Source organism: Homalodisca vitripennis, chromosome 1 (genome assembly GCF_021130785.1).
Source record: "Homalodisca vitripennis isolate AUS2020 chromosome 1, UT_GWSS_2.1, whole genome shotgun sequence".
Taxonomy (NCBI): Eukaryota; Metazoa; Arthropoda; class Insecta; order Hemiptera; family Cicadellidae; genus Homalodisca; species Homalodisca vitripennis.
This window is the reverse complement of record NC_060207.1, coordinates 195,282,799-195,306,341: the sequence shown is the minus strand read 5'-3', so window position 1 is coordinate 195,306,341 and position 23,543 is coordinate 195,282,799. Positions and strand designations below refer to the sequence as shown.

The 23,543-nt window shown below is 33.5% G+C and overlaps 1 protein-coding gene across 1 annotated transcript in view; it reads right to left on the bottom strand.

Annotated features, from left to right (window-relative positions):
* Positions 1–3,592: 3,592 nt before the first annotated feature.
* LOC124353001 (neurofibromin-like) overlaps positions 3,593–23,543 on the bottom strand; it is a 76,187-nt gene continuing 56,236 nt past the window's right edge. Inside the window, 8 exon segments of the mRNA XM_046802782.1 lie at positions 3,593–3,788; positions 4,819–5,058; positions 6,964–7,138; positions 8,493–8,626; positions 9,043–9,135; positions 10,294–10,550; positions 20,550–20,761; positions 22,116–22,300. Coding sequence (XP_046658738.1) covers positions 3,593–3,788; positions 4,819–5,058; positions 6,964–7,138; positions 8,493–8,626; positions 9,043–9,135; positions 10,294–10,550; positions 20,550–20,761; positions 22,116–22,300 — 1,492 coding nt within the window.

Genomic DNA, 23,543 nt, shown 5'->3' with positions numbered 1-23,543 from the left:
CACTCCAACAGTCCAGATGTAGTTGTACTAACTGAACATGGCCTTAAACAGGACACAATTTTAAATGCTAAGCTAATGAACTACACACTTGTGACTGCCTACAGTAGGGAAAAACACATTAAAGGAGGTGTAGCCATATACAAACACTCTGGGTTTACCAAAGAAACTCATAGCCTGGATGTTGAAAAATTACAGCCGAGAAATGGAGTGTGAAATATCTGCAATAAAAATAAAACTCAGTAGGAAAACACATTTATGTGTCCTAGGTGTTTACAGACCGCCAAATGGATCTTTAGACACTTTTCATCATAGCTTGACAGAGGTATTGGACAAAAATGGACGCCTGTCAGTATAACATCATTATTGCTGGAGACTTTAATATTGACTCCCTGAAAGACTCAAGAGAACAAAAAGAGGTAACGGAACTCCTAGCATCATACAACATAACAAGAATGACTCTCCCACCAACACGCATAACAGCCAACTCTGTGACTTCAATAGACGCTATCTGTACAAACCTGGAGACCAACAAAGTGACTGTAGATGTTTCACATACTGGACTATCAGACCACACAGGACAATTTTGTACCATAGAGCTACCTGAAAGGTGTTCAGTCAAATCGTTCACAAAACGCAGACATCTGAATAAAAGAAATCTTTCTGAATTAAAAAATCTCGTAGCTGCAGAAAACTGGGAAAATGTCTTAAACACTGACAATGTTGACGAAGCATATAATAACTTCAGTAATACCATTGTAAAAGCTTTGGGACTGTACATGCCCATACAGAAAGTCGCAGATTACCCAGCGACGGTCACATATAAAGATGGTCTACAATGAAGAAACAAAGGTCCTGAAAGATGAATTTCTTAAAGCTCAAGAAAATTATAGATTGACAGGAAACCAGGAAGACAAAGCTGAAGCTGCTAGGAAAAAGAAAACCTATGACTTGAAGCTTAAACAACTTAGAAGTGAAGCAAGCACTGAACACATTGCACAGGCTAGTAACAAGAGCAAAGCAATATGGGATGTCATAAACAGTGAACGGAAAGCAACACATGAAACTTCAGAAGTAACTATGACATGCTTAAAAATTGGTGAACAGGAAGTGACAGATGCTACAAAAATTGCAAATAATATTAACTCCTTTTTTTTCAAAAATTGCTGAAGAGACACTTAGGAACCAAGTGAGGCATAACTACTCGCAGGAGAACCTCACTGAAATTGCAACCCCTCTATCTATCCTTCATCCTGCAACAGCTGAAGAGATACAGACAATTATAAATTCAATTAAACCAAAATCATCAGCAGGTATTGATGACATATCTTCAAAAATCATCAAAATCTGTGGGAAGAACTCTTCTGACTCCAATTTTAGCTATCTGTAACAGGTCCCTTAACCAAGGCATCTTTCCCTCCAGACTTAAAATTGCTAAAATATATCCCAAACACAAACAAGGAAAGAAAGATGAACCAGCCAACTATAGACCCATCTCTCTCCTACCTACTACTTCAAAAATTATTGAGAAAATAGTTCTTGCCAGACTACTTACACACCTTCAACAAAATGGCCTCTTGACAGACAAGCAACATGGCTTTACAAAAGGGAAGTCAACAACAACTGCAATTGCTGATCTGGTAGAGTTCATAGTAGAGAACATAGAGTCCGGCAACACCATCTCCAGCGTATACTTAGACCTGAGTAAGGCATTTGATTGCCTTGGTCACGATCTCATTTTGGCTAAATTAAAAAGCCTAGGCATTATAAAAACAGGCCTAAAATGGTTCGAAAGCTACCTGAAAGGACGGACCCAAGTAGTAGAGGTGAAGAAAAATGAACATGGGCAAACTAGTACTGTGCGATCAGATCCAATACCAACAAGAAGAGGCGTACCACAAGGATCAGTCTTAGGGCCAGTACTATTTATTTTATTTACAAATGACCTACCAAAGTACATGACACCATACAGTGAAACAATTATGTATGCTGATGACACTGTGCTCTTATTAGCCAGTAATAATAACGAACATTTGGAAATTGACACATACATATCTGTCAACATGGCACAACAATACTGCATGAGTAATGACCTTGTTTTTAATCAAAATAAAACTAAACAGATGTATTTTGGAAGAAATAGAAAGGACTCAACAGCACTCCCTGATCTTCAGAATGTAAACATGCTGAAACACCTAGGTGTAACACTTGATAGTGATTTATCATGGAAAAATCATGTAGACAATCTGTGCAAAAAACTAAGCTCTGCCATATTTGCCATAAAAAAGAACCTCAGCAGTCAGTTCACCAGAAGCTTCAAAAATAGCATACCATGCCCTTTTCCAAAGCCACTTACAATATGGAATAGTTGTTTGGGGGGGAACTTCAAATGCCAACCTGCAGCGCCTACTGAAATTGCAAAAGAGGGCTCTCAGAATAATGACTGGTCAAGGCCCAAGAGAAAGTTGTAGAAATACATTCAAGGATTTGAAGATTCTTACAGTTATTTCCATTTACATATTGGAAACTGTTCTCTTTTGTGTTACTAGAGACCTAACAAGGCATAGAGATCTGCATGGACACAACACAAGACATGCAGGCAACTTCCACCTTCCGGCACACAGAACTGCCACCTATGCAAAAAAAACCATCTTATGCTGGAATCAAGATATATAACACACTGCCTGAAGACTTGAAGACCAACAGCCCACAGAACCTGAAGAAGGAACTCCGGACCTGGCTCCAGGAAAGACCCTTCTACAGCATGGAAGAGTTCTTCAATTGGAGGGACAATGCATGAAGACCCAACTCATGAGGAAGAAGATATTTTTTGTCTTTAAACTTGACATGTATTCTAATCTTGATGATTATGAATAAAGAATTTCTGATTTCTGATTTCTAAAGCTAAATTTCAATACCTATTATTAATTTTTTTCCTAAGTAATTCACATGAATCTTTTCAGAATTAAATGTTCTACAAATTTGTTTAAGAAAAAAATGACCTTTATTTAACATTTATGGAAGTAATCTTACGTTAAACACAAAAATGTGTTATTTCTTTGCACCAATTCTTGTGTTTTACGTAAGATATCTCTGAAAGTATTGCATTTACAGCTCTGGGACGAATTTTAATAAATTTGTCAGATATAAAAACATAAAAAACAATCGTATTTGTATCTTTGTAACTACCTTTACCATTTTTATAACGGCCTGACTTCACCAAGGGTTCTGAAATCCGGGCGAAATCTTTCGCTAGGCGTAACTCGCTAACGAAGCGTTTCCGGGCATATGGTTATATGAACTTTTTTACTTGTTTTTAGCTATAGAATAAGCTCTCGAGAGATTGCCGTTTAGTTTTGAATCACCCTGTATATATATATATATATATATATATATAAGCAGATAACCAACTTTTATGAAAATTTCTTAATAGTATAGAGACTAAAACTGCAATATTTTGAAAACAAAATTCAAAGACTTTTCTGGGTATAACTATATATTAATATAGGATCTGGTGATGTGTTTGATATACTATGTGTGACTTCAAGAATAAAGAGATATATTATGAGGTATAGTTAAACTACGCCATGCCCACTCACTTGTATCTTCGGGCAATGTAATAGAAAACAGGGTGACCCGCCTTGGACGTGCCTGCTTGGTAGAATATGTTCAGTGACTTGATGCTCTTGAACTCCTCCTTCTCATGCATGTTATGTTTCACCATGATCTCCTCAAAGTTGGTGCTGGACATGTCAATGGAGCTCCATCGTGCGTAAGACGAGAACAGCAGGACTGTCAACAGACATGTGGCATCCTGCCGTTAGTCAACAACTTGGAGAGCTGGAAGTGTTTACACCATTTTCACAGAGGCCCTAGTATAAACCATTTTAATATTGCAACTACTGTATGGTGATGATTTTCTAATATACATACACAGGTATTTGAGTGCTTTAAGTACTTTTTAAAATGACTGTAAAGACATCGATACTAGACTGTATTCTGGCAGATCAATTGAGGAAAACAAAATGTTAACATTCAAATAATTTGAGAAGACAACCACTTAGACATCAGAACCTTGTCTGAATTTCAAGCAGGATACAAACACTGCTATATTACTGTTCTGACTACACTACAAAAATATGGAGATGCATTCTACTTCTGTAGATATGCTTCTATGATTTCTGGAAAATCATTAATGGGATTCTTCACGAAGAAAAATCCTCGAGCTCACATAGCTTTGACTGTCAAAATATTTCCGGCTTAGGGTAACAGTCCTGTCTTGGATACCCGCCGTAAAGTCTGATTTAGTTCATTGTGTCTTTTTTTGTTCCTTTGAGTCAAGATGGCACTGACAGGAACACAGTCCATGAGTGTTTAATAAGTGAAAGCATAAAGCACCATAGACAATAGACAATTATGTCTAGGTTGTGTACATTCTTACTGGAAACAAATTGCCAGCACTACATTGCACAGTGGAAAATTAAAATTAAACACAGCACAACACAGTAGTTTTACTTTACAGTACTATGCACAATAAAGTTATTGCACAGTGTAAACATTGAAATGGGGACTATTGTGATATTATACATTTTACAATAAAACATAGTTCTTTTTAAGCTTAGTGTGGAGTATTCATAACTATATACTTAAAGATGATACATTTTTGAAGACCATATTACCATATTTTTGTAGAATTTAAAAGAAATTCTAGGAAAATTCATATCAAATTTTCACGATGGTCACCATTATGAAAATATTGCCAAATAAGTTCTGAACATGCAACAGGGTAGTTAAAAAACGATAGAAGGACTGAAGACTTACTGTGAGTCCACCGGCTTGTGCTCCGGAGGTCCGAGATATGCCAACAGTGTCGCCATCTTGTCGAAGGGCCTACGCCCCACAGCCTTGTGGTCCCGACTGCTGCTCAGGTAGTCTCCGATGCGCTCCTGATGGTTCCAGAGCAGTCGATGCAAAGCCAGAACGTTGGCATCGCTGATGAATGACATTGAATGGGAACCTTGGTCCTCCGTCTCACAATCTGATGCTATTTGGATGAAAAATCTGAAAGAAATGTGACCATTAAATTTCTTTATGCCATAATGTTCCGACACTATGTAGTATAACATTTTTATAAAACATATTAGAATAATATACACTGCATTTTATTTTCAACACAGTAAACACAAACTGTTTATAACGAAATTGAAATAGCCCACTTGTAAAATGTGTTTTAAATGAGTCTATCATATGTATGAAAGATTTTTTTCATTTTGACTTTGTTTCCAAGATTTTAGCCTTGTTTCTGACCTTGATTTATAATTTTTATTTTAACCTCACACTATATACATATATAGTTTATATATATATACTTAAATTAAAGGTAAAAATTATGAAAAATATATAGTGTTAAAATATCAGTCCCATAGGGTAAAATATCCAAAAAAGAAAAATAACAAATTATAGCCATAAAAAATTTTTAACTTTGGCGTCAAAAGGTCATATATTAAGGTCAAATTAAGAATAATTCAAACATGACAAATGTATTGCTAAACTTTAAACGTTTAAGTATAACGAGAAAGTATGTAGGCTTTAGCAAAAACAATATTTCTATACTTTTTCATTTTTCTCCATGTACCCCAAGGGATACCTAAAAAAATTAAGCAATTGTGAGTCTGATGGGTAATAAAATAGTCTGAGGTGTTTATTTAAGGGCGGGATCAAATTTAACAAACCACCAAGACAGTCAAACAATAAAAACGCAATAATAAAATGCACAGTTAAGTGTACCCCACTGAGCGCACAATGCACTTTCCAAAAGCCTGGTGTGTACCCAATCGGGTACACGTCATTGTGAATGTGTTGATGAATTTTTAAAATCTGTGAAAAGTATTATTTCATGGGATTACAAAATTATTTGCATCCACTTTCCACTCAAATTATTTGGGAGTTGTTTTTTCTATCAGAGCAATTTATTTTCAATTACACAACACCGTTTATTTAAAAATAAATTTAAAGGAAGACAGATTGTTAATGTTTCCTTATAAACTTAGAGAATAGATTTATATTAAATGAAACTAACATTTGTATTTAAAAAGATATTTTTAGTTACTGGAAGAAGCAAACTATGTTTACCACAAATTAACCCTCTCAGTCCCATGTGAGATTTAGGATTATGGTATTTACACTAACTGGAGAGTAGTCCCTTGGGACTGAAAGCAATATCAAGACATTTGATATATTTCACACAGAAGAAATACAAAATTATTTGTTTTCTTTGATTGAAGTTATCATTGATGATGGACGATTTGAAAGGAAAACAGTTTTACAGATATTTGTCATGTTATATAAGTATTATTTATTTACAATATTACAATCTTATTACATTATCATTTTTGTAAGTTTTAACTATGTTTAAGTCCAAAAACCTGTGATTTGTTTTCTTGAACACAAAATTAAATTAGTTTTATTGAGTTTTGACTAGCGCATAAAAGAACTACTGAGTTAGTTTTGTTTGGTTGCTCAAAACACTACTTGCTATATGTACCAAACTTTGGAAAGTTTCTATGATTTAAATCTAATTATAATATAAAATAGCTGTAACACTATAATGTTGAAAAGATTATTTTACTACAAATGCCTACTCGTATCTCAATTTTATTCAGCACAAGCATTAATTTTAAGCTCATATTATATTTTAAGACAAGAAAATAAAAGCATCTATATTGCTTTTAACAAATGGTATAAACACTTTACTACAGTAAAATACAATACACTTATCCAGTTTGGCAACGCCAGTCAAATAGTATGTGATACTGTTGGTGTAACAATTAGCTTTTTTACTTTAACATACCATTATTTTGATAATAATCTTTCTCTCACCATAGTTTTGAAATATTCTTTTAATGCTCTGACAGAATACATCCCTTGTCTGTTAATTAATATTCAGAAGATTAAATAATACATTACCTTCGTCCTACTTCAAAGTGAGCTCTAAGGAAGTCATTGAATGGTATCATGTGTTGTTCCTTGCTGAACTCCACGTGGTTTGCTATGTTTTGAAGTATTTTTGACATCAGCATTAAACCTCGCTTCACTGGTTGGGGAACCACCTTCCCCACAATTCCCATCTCCTGGGGCGATACTGCATAAAAATAAAAGCCAAAATCAGCATTAAACCTCGCTTTACTGGTTGGGTAACCACCTTCTCCACAATTCCCATCTCCTGGGGCGATACTGCATAAAAATAAAAGTCAAAATCATTCACAAGGAAATTGGTTGACAAGGTTTTATTATTTTAAAATATATTATTTATACAAATAATTTTTGACTACCCATAAAGCTACTTATGGAATACCAAAATTTAAACAAAAATCTTCATTTACCAAAACATTATTACTTTATATACTGCATTATGTACGTGTAATAGAATAATATATTAAATAACATAAACTGATAAAGCATACACAATGATTTCTGCCATTGGGATGACACAAAGTAGAACAAAACCTTGTCTCCTTTTATACAAAATTACAATTAGGACAAAAAAAATGATTTTACAAAAACTAAATATTGTATAGAAAAATAAAGTTTGATGTCAGCAAAGGTACTTTTCAACTAATTGTTTTTAAATTCAGGTAGCCCAATTAGGTAAACACCTATTTTGGAGAAAGTTATTTCTAGTTATTTGATGCAAATATGTTAGATTTAATAAGAAGAATGAATTGAATTAATAATAGATTGATGAATAAAGTTTTGCATAATTTAATAGTAGTTTTAAATAGTAAAGATCAATTTAATATTTGTGTACACATTTAATTACTACAGTATATTGAAAAATAATCATAGTTCTTAAGTTTAAATGTTTTATTGCCATGACTATCTGTAAATGACTAAACCGACAGATAAATCATAACTGTAACGGTTATATGGACTAAAACTGTAATAATAATTTATCATATCCTGTATGAAAGGTTTTATTCATATTGTTGACACTATTTAATGTACCATGCGCTGCATTTATGAATGAACAAATATGTTGTATCTTAAGCATTTTTCAGTTCTCACCATTTCAAATCATTATTAACCAATTACAATCTGAGATATTTAAGCTTCACTGAGGAGAACCATCTTCAGTCAAGAGATGTTAAACTGAAATGGGCAGAGCCAATGATGCACATCCACTTATGAAGGTATATGGTGGGGAAATGAAATGAAAAATTCTTTGTTTAAACTTTTGTTATTGACAATGAATAATTTGAAATGATAGTAAGGAGTTTGGACATTTGGCGTCATTATTTGTTACAAAAAAAGTTGATATGGAAAAAGCATTTTTAATACATTTTTATTAAGAGTATACCATATTACTCCAAAACTAAGGAATTATCACTAAACAGTAGCGTTTTCAGTTATTTAATGTTTAATAAGTCCAAACATTTCCAATAAACGTTTTTGGTCAATAAACTGTCATCAACTGGAAGTGGATAAATTGACATTACCTATTGCTGGGTTGATAAAACGGAGAAATATAACAGTTCCGACAGCTCCAATATTGTTCTGTGGAACCTGTGGAAAGCGCTTGCTGAGTACTTGGTACAAGCAGTGGCACATACTGCGAAGCTGAGGTGGAAATCTGTGAGAAAAAATGTAATATAGTTACTGAATATAATTATCTAATTTAATTATTTTCTTTATTATTTAAAAATCACAATGTATTGAACTATTTTTGTTTTATAGCTTATAACATTTGAAAATCAAACCTTTTCTAAATAAAACTGAACACTTTTGTCTCAATTTCAGTTTATCACAATATATAATAATATTATCTATAAAATAAGTAGTTAAGAGGGTAAAACAATGTTGATGGAAAATTATTAATATATTTTCTGTACTAATTGAGTTATAATTGTTTACAACATGCCAATGGGAATCTAATTTTTTACTCTGAAGTTATTACTCAAACTTATCTGAAGAAGCACTGCTGTTTGTTATAACTTGAAAAATGTAATGTGGTTTGCAGAGGGTTAGTAAAAATAGTAATAAACTTACTTGTCTGCTGATGATACGATAGCATCAAACACTTTTTGTGTGAGCGCTATTAGATTTCTTCTATTTTCTTCAATGTCTTCTCCAGTTCCCAATCTACAGAAAATAAAATAAAGTAAATATACAATCATGTCTAAAGGTGAACATGATTATATGTTGAATATGATTATATGAGTGAACGTATTAAACACTGAAATCTTGCCTTTCTAAAAGAAGAGTGACATGATTTAATCAGAAAGGATAGAATATGTGAATAATAATCAAAAGGAAAGTAAGAAAATACTAAGTATTACAGAGTATTCAGAGTAGTAATGGCAGAGGCAGTTTGGACATTTTACAAACGCGGAGGAACTCAAGTTGACAAGAAGTACATAATAATAGAATAAAAGGAAAAAGCCCCAAGATAAACATTTTTAGCTAATTGTTGGTTGTTGTGAAGGAAGGAGTGGAGAAGGCTGAGAATATTTAATCAGGACCAAGTATTGATGATAGAATACCAATTAGTAGCATGTATCTGGAGTCAACTCAAATTATATAGGAATAGATTAACTTTGTTCAAGAGCTAATCATGGTTACAAAATGAACCAAAAATATATTTTGAGTGCTGAACATGGAACATTAAATGTGGAGGTAAAATCAGAGCAGCAATAAAATACAGTATTTCTATTTCTCCTTCCTTCAAGAGCTAACTGTACAAGCAGCCGTATTGATATCCTCCCAACATATTTTTTTAACATTTAACCCTTGTACACCTTTACTTTTTTTAGTGTTTGAAATTAAGCCTTTACTACAGTCACCTTGCTCCAGAATGGCGTCTGACCTCTCACTAAATAGATCAATGTCTTCTCAGGTTATAGGTCTGATCACGGGACATGGTCACCTGAGGAAGCATCTTCACAGAGTCAGCATCCTTTAGGAGGATCCTCTCTGTAGGATGTGTGATGAGCAGGATGAAACTGCTGAACACTTGCTCTTTGATTGTCCTTCAATAGCAAAGGAGTGGTATGCCATCTTTGGTAGTTTGGACATGGGTGGTGAATTTCCCCAGGAGGACCTGATAGGTTGTTTTCGGCGGTTTGTGGAACTGCTGAAATCATAGACTGGTAGGCCTCATGGTGTGCTTCCGGGGTGTGCAAAAGGCCCTTAAGGCTTAAGTGCATGGCAGTAGGCCGCTCCATAGAAGAAGAAGAAGAAGCACAATAAAAGATTATTTTACAAAGGACGAATAGCTGAATAGAAGCATGTCAACCTTACCTGGCCGGATCCACCTCCAAACTGGGAGCCTGGTCTTCAATGAGAGGCCTGACCAAGGGCTCCAGCAGACTCTGCAAGTAACAAGCGCCATAGATCTTGAAGCAGAAGGCCATGATCTTGGAGCCGAGTGAGTTACCCCGGAAGAGTGTTTGCATGCAGTCGGACACCTCCACCTCCCGGTAGAACATGTTCCAGAGGAGAGGTGAGAGCAGGTGCTTGGCGTCAAACAGTGTGACAAACACTCGGGCCAGTTCGTCCTGAGAAAGGTGAATTTTTAAAAAATCTTAAAACATTTTCATAACAATCAAATTATTATTTTTTGCAAACCTGAGTTAGATAAGCTCTAGGTGGACCATCAAGTGTGACTGAAATACCTCTCCTGTCACAAGTGTTGAGAATGGGTAGATATAAACATACATAGGAAATATGATTGATTGTTAAAACAAGTTTTTATCAACTATTCAATTGGTAACACAACTGCAACCTGTAGTACAGTCAAATATGATTATCTGTAAACAAATGGACAATTTTTCAGGTATAACTCAATAAATTAAATACCTAAACCAATACAACGAATTATAAAAAGAGTATCAAAGGATTATAACTTAACCCATTGCGGATCAACGACGTGAGGGTGACGCGGAGCGAGGCGTGGACCAAAAGCACAATGACGTGACCCTCACGCGGATGACGTGGTACGGATGACTCATTTGTTTTGAACGCTTATCGCTGTTATAAGCCTCAGAGATATTTATAGTCTGTTTTCCTGGACTGGCTTCCTATCTTATCTCTGGTACTCGTCCACAAATACTACCCTCGTTATCGGACAATAACGTTATTATTTGCGACAAATAGTTTGTCTAAGGCGTACAGTCGTGGCGTTCGATTTTCCTTTGCCTCGTGTGCGTGTACGTAAATAAAATGGGTGACAATTTACGATCATCTGAATTAGATAGACTATTATTAGAAATTGGAAGTGATGAAAGTGATATCGATAGTGTTATTGAGGATGGAGACGGTTCTGTCACGCGTATTTGTCCACATTTTCATAATTACGCGGATACTAATGTTGACAGTGACGAGCGGGCTATCACACTAAAATCCACTACTAAGACAAAAGTCTCAATACAGTGTAAATATTTTGTAAATATTAGATTAGTTGTTTCTTGAAGTGACAGTTTTATTACAACATTTTTTTATTGTGTAAAACATTTGATCCGTCCTACATCAAGCAGCTACAACACGCAAAAAACGTTAGTAAAAATGTTACGTACCTGTATTTTTACATTTTTTTAGTATAATATACTTGTTTAATATGATCTGTATAATGTTTATATAACATAAATAACAACATAAACAAACAAAACATGTATAATTAGCGAGCGCGCTAAGCAGGCAGGTAGGCGTGCAAACACTGCGGGTGCTGTGTTGTAATACGGATTAATTCGTACTCTAAGGCCCGCGCGCGCGCCGTTTTCACGATCCGCAATGGGTTAAAAGAATCAATGGGATGTTTAAGTTCAACAAAGTCTTATGTGCAAAATTCAAATAGTTACTAAACTTGATAAATTAAATATACAGGATCATTTGCAAATTAATGTAAATTAAATCAAAGATGGGAAAATTTTTATTGTTCAAGCATTGACATAACATAATGACTTTGTATCAGTCTTAAAAATAATAAGTTTTAGTGCCCAAGATGATATGTTGAAAGAAAATATTCATCTCACCAAATAATATCTTCAACTACAGTTGGAGTCTTGAAGCTTAAAAGAGATTCAAATCCATGATCATATTATTTAACTATGGGAACTTTGAGTTGCATTTTCTAAAGACACTCTTAAAACAAATAAAAGTTTGTAAGTAAACAGCATATAGTCTTTTAATGAATTATTTCAAACAATGGAACAGGAATTTTGCATTGGCTAGCCAAATCTTGTGTAGAGACTATGACCAGTGTCTGACGGTGCTATATGTTGCAACAGAAAAGGGAAATAAGTAAGAATTTAGTAATGTAATAAAATAGAGATTTACTTATAACCTGGGCCAAATATTTAATTATAAATAGTTTTCAGAAATAATGAAATGAAATGTAAAATAAAAAAGAAACACTAGCAGTTACAATCTTCATACATAATTTCCTGTTGAAAAAAAGGACACCATGGGCATATTCTTTTTATATGACATTCTAAACACTCCTGACATAAGTGATAGAAACTGAAAAGATATTCCGATCTCCTGATCTATTTTATATTTAAGTTTAATGAGCAGTGTTTTGGGGCCTTGGAACTGGAGACTGAAACAATCTTTATCAGTTCCTGTGAAATAACTTGAATTTGTCTCTGTTTCTTGTACTTGGTCTTTTTTATACTTACTGTATAGGGTGAACCACACATGGGCCACTGATTGTAGCGGTAAATAAAAGTGAAGAAATTTACAGCAGTCGGTTATCCCGTTCTTCAGATCTTACCTGTTTGGACTACTACCTTTGGGGAGGTTCAAGAGTATGGTTTATGCTACAAAACAAACTTCTAGCAAGCATATGACGGAAAAAATAAGAAATGCAGTGGGTTTCATTTCTCCAGAAGAAATTCAGTGTTCAGTAGATAGCTTCAGTGGGCGAGTGGAGCTTTGAATTGACAACAATGATAAACAGTTTGAGTTCTTTAAGATGTTGGTAGGCTTGATGAAGGGTTCTTCAAAGTATTAATAATGTCAACGATTCTATTACAATTTATCAATTGCATTATTTGTATTTATTTACAATTTATGCATGAATAAAAAAATGCTTTAAATAATTTGAAATTGTTATTTTTGCAAACAGAACCAAAATTGCTTGAGATAAAGCCAAAGTTTGAATACAACAAATTTTGTTTTTTTACTACCCCTTACAGATTTGTTGGGGGGTTCAAAATAATTTTTATTGAATTCTTTGGCTGCAAAATAGGGGAGTTCAGTTGAAATAGAGTTTCTATCTTCACTTGTTATACCACTATAAGCAGTGGACAGATGGTTTGGTTCACCCTGTATAACGCTGACCTCCCAGAAAATGAACAATCATACTCAAATTATAACTTTCGCATATAATGCTGCAGTTTTGTCACTCCAAACAAAATCGTGTTCGGGCACCTCATTACTTAGAACGGAATTTAGACATAATTACATATTGGTATAAGATGTGGAGAACCAAAATTATAAAAATAAATAACTTCACATACCATTTACATTAAATAAAAATTCTTGCCCTCCAATTACATTTGAACAATTAATTGAAGTAAATGATCTAGGCATGCGCATAATTATATTTGTACAAGGAGCTGTAGGAATATTGAGTCGCTAATGGGTTAACAAACCCTGCAGGGTTAAGATTCTGGATCTTTAAATAGGAAGTCAATGGTTCAAATTCTAGAAGATAAAAATGTGCAAATGATTTTGGACAGTTTTTTATTATAAATTTTCAGTATTTTAATTTAAAATTCCACTGACAAAAAACTTTTAAAAATATGAAAGAGAAGTTTTATTGAAAATACTACAAACAGTACCATTTTGCAGCAATTTGAGTGAGGAAACTGATTTAGAAAATTCTGTTAATGTTGACAACAACCTGCCATTACAGGATGTTTAACTGCCAGATCCACAATTAACCTTAGAACTGGTATGCATTTTAGCCTTAACTGGCACAGCTTTTTAACCCCTTGAGCAGAGTTAAACTAAATTTTTACTACAAAATCAGTTACTACTCAAAACATAAGATGTTATATGTAATTTTATTCAGAATAAAATACAGTTTATTATAAAGGAAATACAAATTGAGTTTACTTTTACATTCATGAAAAAATGGTTGTTGTGCTGATCAAGAAAATGTCTACTTATATACTGTACGAAAACAACATAAAACTAAACAAACGCGATCCAGCTGACTTGAAACTGCAGTATCTGTCAAAATTGCGTAGCACGTCAGACATCTGTACCTTTTAGTGGCCTTTAAATTATAAATAAATGTTTTATGTATAAAAATGAGTACATTAACCTTTTGACTAGTCATCCTGCAACAGATGTGGGAGCGCCCTACATGGCCAGCAATATTCTCAATAGCCGTGCGGGAAACACTATGACGCTCAATGTTTTCATAATAATGCTTCGTGATGAATAATCTCTCGCTTGAATACGAATGAGATCTAGCGGAATAAACAAGGAAAAGTTTCAAGTAGTTTTCATTGTTCCCACTAGATCGCAGTTACTATTTTATTTATTTCTTTCAGACCCATTTGACAGAATTTAGGTCATATGACGGTCAGTTGTTCCAAGTAATCAGCTGATTCTATTTCTTTTTGAGTAGTGGATAAAAGTTGTAACTTCACTTTTACGTTACTGTTTGCCTTGGTTATAAATTATTTGTTGTGTTTACTTTGAGTAGACAAATGTGGCTGTTTATGTAACTACTGATTATGTAAAATGGCGCAAGACTTACAGACAAATTTTTGGCTAAGATGCTCCCCTGAGACTTACTGCTCGACTTTTTCCCACCACCATCCCTGCTACAGATAAGGACAAGCCGAAGAGAGCATGCCACATGTGCAGATAGACCAGAGTCATCGAGCAGTGACGTGCCGGGATTGCAACGTTCCACCTTGTGTGTCCGACTGTTTACTTGTGTACTGTTACTAACTTGTACCTAACCTGTACCTTAATATATTTATGATAAAATGCTGAACATTTTATTTCATTCTCATATTTTATAAATACAATTACTTTTTTGCATAATTAGATTAATTTCTGTATAAATACAAAAAATGTTTGAGTTTTTTTCATGATACATCTACTGCAGTAAACCCAAATCACCTAAAAAAAACAATACAAAATTTTAAAATCTCACTTTTTAGGGCACTCTTACTGAGAAAAAACCCATCAGTCAAAGGGTTAAAAGAAAGCGTGAAATCTGCCAATTACATTGGCATAACTTTATTACAATGTAAATGAAGATTGTTCAAAAAAGATGACTTAATTAGCAGAAAATTTTTAATGTGCCGCAAATTACGACTCTGCCAGTTCATGGCGGAGAAAAATGCGTCATAAATTACTTTGCCAGTTCCAGGGCTAACACTAATCAAATATATAGTCATAGACTGGTGGTATCTCAGCATTTACCGCATCAGGTTGGCGTCGGCTTAATCAACAAGCTCCCTGAAAGTGTAAAAAATGCAACTAATCAAATCCAATTCAAAACTCGTCTCAAATGCCTGTTGGTGTCAAAAGCATTTTATTCGCTAGAGGAGTTTATGATGAGTCGCTGGGATATCTAAAAATATCTTAAATTACCAAAATTTAAAATCTGGATCCAAAGATAGTGTGAATGAGTGAAATGTAAGTCTGACTGTGTTTGAGTGTGTAGAGTATTTGCTGTTTGAATATATGACGACTGCTATACAATGTTATATATTGTCTAAAAGCAATAAAGAAATGATTTGATTTGATATAAAAGTACCTTTAGTTTTTAAAGCATTGTTAGATACTAGTTGTTATAGAAATAGCAATTTTTTAAATTCTTTTACCATGAAATTTTCCTGCAAATTCTATTCTGTAAAATTTTACCGAAATGGTAATTCACTGGGTGTACTTTACAGTTGCCAATCTTGGACTAATAATTTTCTCAAAATATATGAGTGAAGACAATGAAACTAATATAAAGCTGCCATTTATGCCTGGATTTATGATCAGAAAGAATGGATGGTTGAAAAATTTTTGTTCCATTCGTCTCATGATCATCGCTCTGTTGGTGAGCCTGTACAGCTGTGGGGAGCTCGTGAGCGACGGTGTCACACCTGGTCTGATGGTCAGGTTTCACGCACGACAACATCTACAAGAGCATAGTCTGTTCTGCGTTTCTTCTCCTGGGCAACAAGTACGGGACTCCCTTGCTCATGGGACCTTGGTTGAGCTTCACAATAAAGAACATGATAACAACCGGAGCCGCCAATTTTGAAAATTACTTCTTTAATCCGCCTCACCGGAATATCTTTCAGTTTTGTATTTACTTCATTCTTGCAACCTACATTGTGCTCATACAGGTCCTCAACTGGTGGATAGCCATCTGCAACCACCACAGTTACCTTTGGAGCAATATTTACAACCAAATTGTAATGCTGACAAAAACTGAAGAATACAGCGGGGAAAACAAATTGGAATTAGAATTACAAGAACCAAATAAAGTTGAGATATAATAAACAGTTATCCTTTAACTGAAATATAATATGTATGAATATTGTTATTGCTTTGAACTAACACCACACAGCTGAGTAACAAACACAACTGGATGCAATGTTTTAATTCCTTGTCACTGATACCAAATCAAATTATGTCTATTTTCCCACTTTTACTGGACTGTTTTATTAACACGGTAAACTTCTCTCTTATTCCAGTGAAGAGGGTCCCTGAAAAAGCGTGAATACTGGCACTATATGTCTTAATATGGTGTGTTTGCAGTAGATCACTGTAGACACAATAGTCAGTTGGCTGACCAATTATTTACACTTGCAACAACGAAAGCCTACTAAAGTCAAATATCCTGAAGGCAAGATGGAAGGACCTAGACCATGTTGCTAAGAATTGTTTGGTACCTAGCGAGGGAGTAGCACAAATAGCTAGGCCCATTTTATATTTCTATGAAAATTTCAGCAATGTATCCAATAATTGTTAGTTTATAAAAAACCTCAAAGTTAGTTAGGCTTTGACAGAGGGAATTGAGTAAACGATCCATATTAAACTATACATAATCAGTTTACTGAAAAGTGCCTTTCTTCCAATTCTCATGCCGATTGCAGTCCGCTTTTGACATCAATGTAGATTTAATGAGAACATACAAGTGTTACTATAACTAAGCCATGTAAAATATCACTAGATACAAATAAGTGTTAATGTTATGGTCACTGACCATCTTCTCTATCTTGGACAAATGATTCACTGGAAAAACATGAGATAACAGGGATCAAGGATTTAATGAAAAATATTCATGGCTTAACTTATAATAATCCTAATTATATTTTAATATCTAATCAAGGATTTTAAGGAAATGGCTTCAATCACTATATTCCATAAAGTCAAAGTTGCCAAAACAATATACTTATAATAAGTAATACTCCATTTACACGAAATCTGTTGCATAAGTAAATAAGTAATTTGTTAATATGATAGGGATGTTAAAGCAATAATAAAATATGTTTTATTCATTTAAGTCCTGCAGCTCTTGAAGCTCATATAAAGAAACTTAATTGCTCAGTAAACTGAAAAAAGCTTATATTAAAAAAAGAAATTACCAGACAATAAAAGAACGTATATAGGACAAACAGGGGCAATACACTTTTAATTTAATTATATTTACAAACAAATAAATTAATTATATAACTACTACTTTAATGAATTGTCCATGAATTCTAGTTAGAACAGAGATTCCAAAAATATGATACAAGAGTTGTTAAGCAAATCAACAAAGAATGAAGCACTTAAAACTCATCATGCATATCAGTCCAATATAATCGAAATTAAAATCAAAATAAAAAATCCAACAAAATTATAATATTTTGAAAAATGAAAAGAAAATCTATTTGTAACTGGCTTAGCTTTAGTGCAGCCTACCTGTCACTCGTGGGGCTGAAAAATTCATTTCTGTCTGTCTGTGCAATATCTAGAAAGCAAACTTGATTTCTATATGAGGAACTCTGAGTTTGATGTTAGTGCATGATACTCCACAACACTTGGCTGAGCGTTAGTTAGTGAATATTTTTACATAGATCTTATGGATAACTATGATAGCAACGAGATAAAAGGTATTCTGCTCTCTTTTCAAAACAGTCCAACAAAAACACTTTGTCTGTATGCTGACGATGCAAGTTTAAAAATTAGTAGCAGTACATTAAATAATTTGGAAAATAATGCTTCTTCTAGTTTATTGGACATAAATAATTTCTTTAATAATCATAAACTATTATTAAATACCAGCAAAACTAATTTTATTGTTTTCAATGCAGGAAAAAGGAAATCTTCAGTAAATCCGGGAATAAAAATAAACAACCACTCTTTGGAAAAAGTAAGTTCCACAAAATTTTTGGGTTTAATCTTAGATGAAAATTTGACATGGAATCTCCATATTGAACACATAGTTAATAAAGTTACCTCTGGATTGTATGCTTTGTATACGATGTCTAAATTTTGCTCATTAAATACTTTAAAAATAATTTATTTCTCTCTTATAGAATCATCAATAAGTTTTGGTATTGAAATATATGGGGGTACGTCAAAACAGAATTTGGATAGAATTCTCCTTCTCCAAAAGAGGGCAATACAAACCATGTTGAATCTAAAATTTGATGACTCTGTTCGTCAACATTTTACTGATTTAGGAATAATGACTGTTTATAGTTTATATGTTTTCCGATCAATACTCCATGTAAAAAAACTAAGCATAAATAAATTGGTTCCGAAACTAGGTGACAGTCATTCATATTTCACAAGAAATCAAAATCAAATTGCTATTAATTCCCATAGGCTAGAATTTTTTATACCAAAAAAACATTGTATGCAGGTGCAAAGTTTTTACTAAGACTACCTGTGGAATTAAGAAGTATAGACAATATTAAATTATTTAAGAAAAAATTAAAAAGTTATTTGATAAACAACCCATTATATAAATTTGATGAACTTTGACAACCATCCTTAATTTATGTTGAACCTGGTAGTAGGTGTAGTTTGATTTGTTATGGAGAAAACTGTAAATACTGTTACTTAGATGCAGCTAGTTTAATTTAACATAACGACGCCATTCAATGTATACCACTGTTTATTATATGAATAAAGATGTTTTCAATTCAATAATAGAATAAATAAGTTTGCATACAAACTCAATATACGAGATTCAGACAAGTGACATATTCATACAGGTAGCCTAACTATCTCAGGTCATACAATATCATTTTATAGTGACTTAATGAGTAGATTTTTATTGTTTAAACAGTGATATGACACCCCGTTTAATGCACAAACATCTGAATCTATCAACTTCTTTTTTGTATGATTATCTGTCCGTAAGATATCTCGAGAATGAAATAAGCTATATATCTGAAATGAATGTTGCATGTAATCTGAGAGAAGCATGTAACTATGCATGATGTGGCACACTTCTATCTTGTCTTACTAAACATTTTACAGCTGTGCGGTACTATAATGAGTGATCCTGGCTAGTGGTCCTGATACATTATAACATATACTGCAGTCAACATGTTGGAGGAACAAAGTGATTGTACACAAAGGTTGAAAATTAGCTAGGTTTATAAAGCAACCATCACTAGGAATAAAAAAAATTGAAAAAAACATTTTGATTAACCCTTTAATGTGGTTGTTTCAGCGTTTGTGGATGTGCACTACGACAGAACATTTTTGAACAAAGCTAGTATAAATACATAACAGATTAGTAAAACCTTAATGTCTTAGTTAATTTTGACCAGCTCTCATGTTTTTGAACTCAAATACTCATAATGAAGCTCAATAAACCTAACATAATAATTGTGAAGAAAACAGAATTGTTTGGAACATTTACCATTATTCAGTGATACAAGAAATCAATAGCACACACAATACAATTACAATAAAACACAGAATAATTTTGTTATTTTATTATTTTTGTATAAATGAGAGATAACATATTACAATATCAACCATTTCTCATAAGAAAAATCAATTTTATCAATTAATGTAAATAATTCACAAATACGTCCTGGTAGGACAATATCGCAACTTTGTTTACTTATATCGCCATAACTGCAATCAGTTGATATTGAACAAAATAAAACAACCACAAAGAAAAATTATATGAACATATGTTTCTTGTTTAGTCTAAAATGTTCTCTTACGGATAATAGTTTGAATAGTTCAAGAATTGGCCGCAAGGTTGAACCAAATGACAGACTGTCACAAATATTACAGTATCCGTTGTTATTGATTGGTAGTGGGGTACAGGTCATTTATTTTAATGATATGTTATTCAGTGTATTTGTTTTGTGCAGTGACATTTTTATACTTATTCCAATCACCTTGGACCATCATGTATATGCTAGTTTTTATGATGTACAACATTTTTAGTTATTGTTATCCATGACTTCGGAGACTTCATCACATATTTACTAGATTAAAAAAAATCTTTGTGAGCTATTACACAATCCATTAATTTAATACAGAAAAATTAAGCCAAATTACACACAACATACCATCTGTGACGTGGTGACCACATTGGCCAACGCCATTGCGATTGGCAGCTCTCCTTTGTCACTGATCATGGTGACTAGTTGTACCAACTGCTCAAAGCGGTCAGCCAGCACGGTCTCTGCCAGAGTGTCGAACTCGGTCCCCTGTTGCAGGATCTTAGTTAACACCTCCATGAACGCAGCTCTGGTCTGGAGATCCGGGTTGTAGCCCAGGTCTGGACAGAAGTCATAACTCACATTTCTATCTAGTTTTTGTGAGCACATGAAAATTTTAGAAGTCAGTTAAGCATTGCTATTAGCTTTAATATTCACTGTTCTAATCCAGTTACAAGTCCAATTCAACAACAGCTGCAGAGAAAACAGTACAATAAATCATAGCGAATTAAAATTTGTTGTATAAATTTACATTATAGTTACTGTCTTCCCTGATGCGAAGAAACCATTTGCATTTGCAAAATTCAATTCAAAATATTCATACTACAATAATTCAGACCTAATTTGCTTTTTGAGATCCTTAATATTTACTTAGTGAATTTTTGAACGCGGCTAATTAACCTTAGGTCTGACACACACACGTTTGCGTGCACAGGTTTTACAATAAAACCCTATTTTAGTTACACAAAACGTTCATGGACGCATGTACATATTATTTCACTTTTAAATGTAAAACTTGATTTTTTTTATCACGGTGCTTCCCTTAACTCTAGAACTAGCCATCATTTTTCAAAAAATGGCAGGTACTTCTGTGCGATTTTATATGGGTAAAAAAAAAAATCACTGCTCATATATTTTTCTGCATAGACATTTTTTTAAATACATTTTTTTTTTTTTAATCAATTTAGTTTACAACAAAAATATAATATATTGAAATTTGAATTTTACTTTAAAAAACTGATAAACATTAAAACAATTAGTAAAGAACACATTTTTATAAGTCAGTGATTGAACCAATAGAACAAAACTAAAATACCAGTTCATCATCTTCAGTGACAATACTATTGCTTAGAGCAGTTTTTCTTCTTTGATTTAATATGATTTTCATTACTTTCCGACACCAATAAAGTAAAATAAATAATAAAACATTAGAGCTATTTTTGACGAACTAGGCATTTTGAAATTTTATCGCGATTGGAAATGTGAATAATTTTCTAATGAAAAATATAATGTAACTATAGAATGTTTTATGGTATAATATGAAACCTGGGATCTTTATCCTTAAATTGATGTATGTTTAAGTTCAAACAAAATAAAAATACAAATCGTGAGACTTCATATTACAACATAGTAAATTTGTCGAAAATAACATAGTGCCATTTCAAAATGTTGTTAATGTAGATAACCGCTTAAGGCCAGTTGCAGAATTAAAACCTAAATGAATACTATTAAATAATATGAGGAACAAAAACTATTTATAATGTACTTTGTAAATGGCTCTGGGTCTTAAATAGTTAAAACAACTGATAAGGAATCAACAAGACTCATCTCAATGAAACACTGAAAAGTTACACTCAGTCACAGTATAAACACTGACAGACAAAGCCAACTAAAGCCGAGGGCTGTTCAACTTACCTATGGAGTGCATAAGACCACTGTCTATATTGGCTGACAGCAGGTTAGACATGGCTTGGATAGTTGCATTCCTGAGGGTGTTGAGCTTGCTTGCATTCAGCCTCTGTCGCCCAGTGTCCTTCCCCTCTATATCAGTCGTCACATCGGTACAGTCGTTCAGCAGGTTCATGAATAGAGTGAAATATCTGACATTTAACAATAGTTATTTATACTTAAACCATTTAGCACTTTTAACAGATCTTATCTCAGAGAAATTTATTACCATTTATAAAAGTTGGTTGTGAATTTTAAAATAAGACAAATAACTACGCTGTAGATTAGTTTTTTTAAATATATATTCCTTTAATTGCCATTTACACATTCAAAATGTAGGACAAGTGTCAAGTAATAACAATTAAAAACAATCAACATAAAACTTTTGAACACTATAAATGCATAAATCCAGCAGCATTAACTTAATTATATTTTGGAACGTATTGTCAAGCAGAACATTGAAATGGCGATGAAATACAGGGTCATCAAAAAATAATGCCTAGATTTTAAATAACTGTCATAAAAAAACTATTAAAGGTAATTTAAAGGTTGGTTGTAGTCTTAAAATGTGCGGAAAGAAATAAATTTTTTTTTTCATACCTTAGTATGTTTCAATGTGAGCACCGTTCGTTGCCCTGCAGATATCAAGTCTGTAGTCAACTTCCTGCCACGTGCGTCCAATCATATCTGGCGTAACAGTTAAGATTGCGGAAGAAATTCGCTCCCGAAGATGGTCCAAATCCCGAATCTTTTCTGCGTAAACTATATTTTTTATGTACCCCCCAGAAAAAGAAAACCAAAGGGGTAAGATCAGGACTTCTAGGAGGCCATGAAATGGGGGCTGCTCTACTAATCCAACCGTTTGGGAAGCGTGCGTTTTAGTGCAGCGCGTACCTCGCGATGGTAGTGAGGTGGAGCCCCATCTTGCATAAAAATGATTCGCTGTCCAGTCTGTTGTTCGATATCGTCTAATTGGGGGAACACAAACAGTTCAAGCATGTCCAGGTAAACTAGGCCTGTAATGGTTTTTTCTACAAAAAAGAAAGGTCCAATAACTTTGTCATGAAATAACGCGCACCACACATTGAGTTTGGGAGAATCACGCACATACTCGTGGATTTCGTTTGGCTGTTGCGATCTCCATACACGGCAATTGTGACAATTTACACATCCATTTATGTGAAACGTAGCTTCATCACTAAACAACACTCTCTGTAGAAAATTTGGATTATCATCAATTTCATTTAACATAAAACTTGCAAATTCAGTTCGTTTAGGGCGGTCGGTAGGTTTTATTTGCTGTTTTATCTGAATTTTATACGCATGAAGTCTTAGCCGTTTGTGCAGTACATTTTGTATTGTTGTTTTTGGAATGTTTAGTTGAAGACTTCGTCG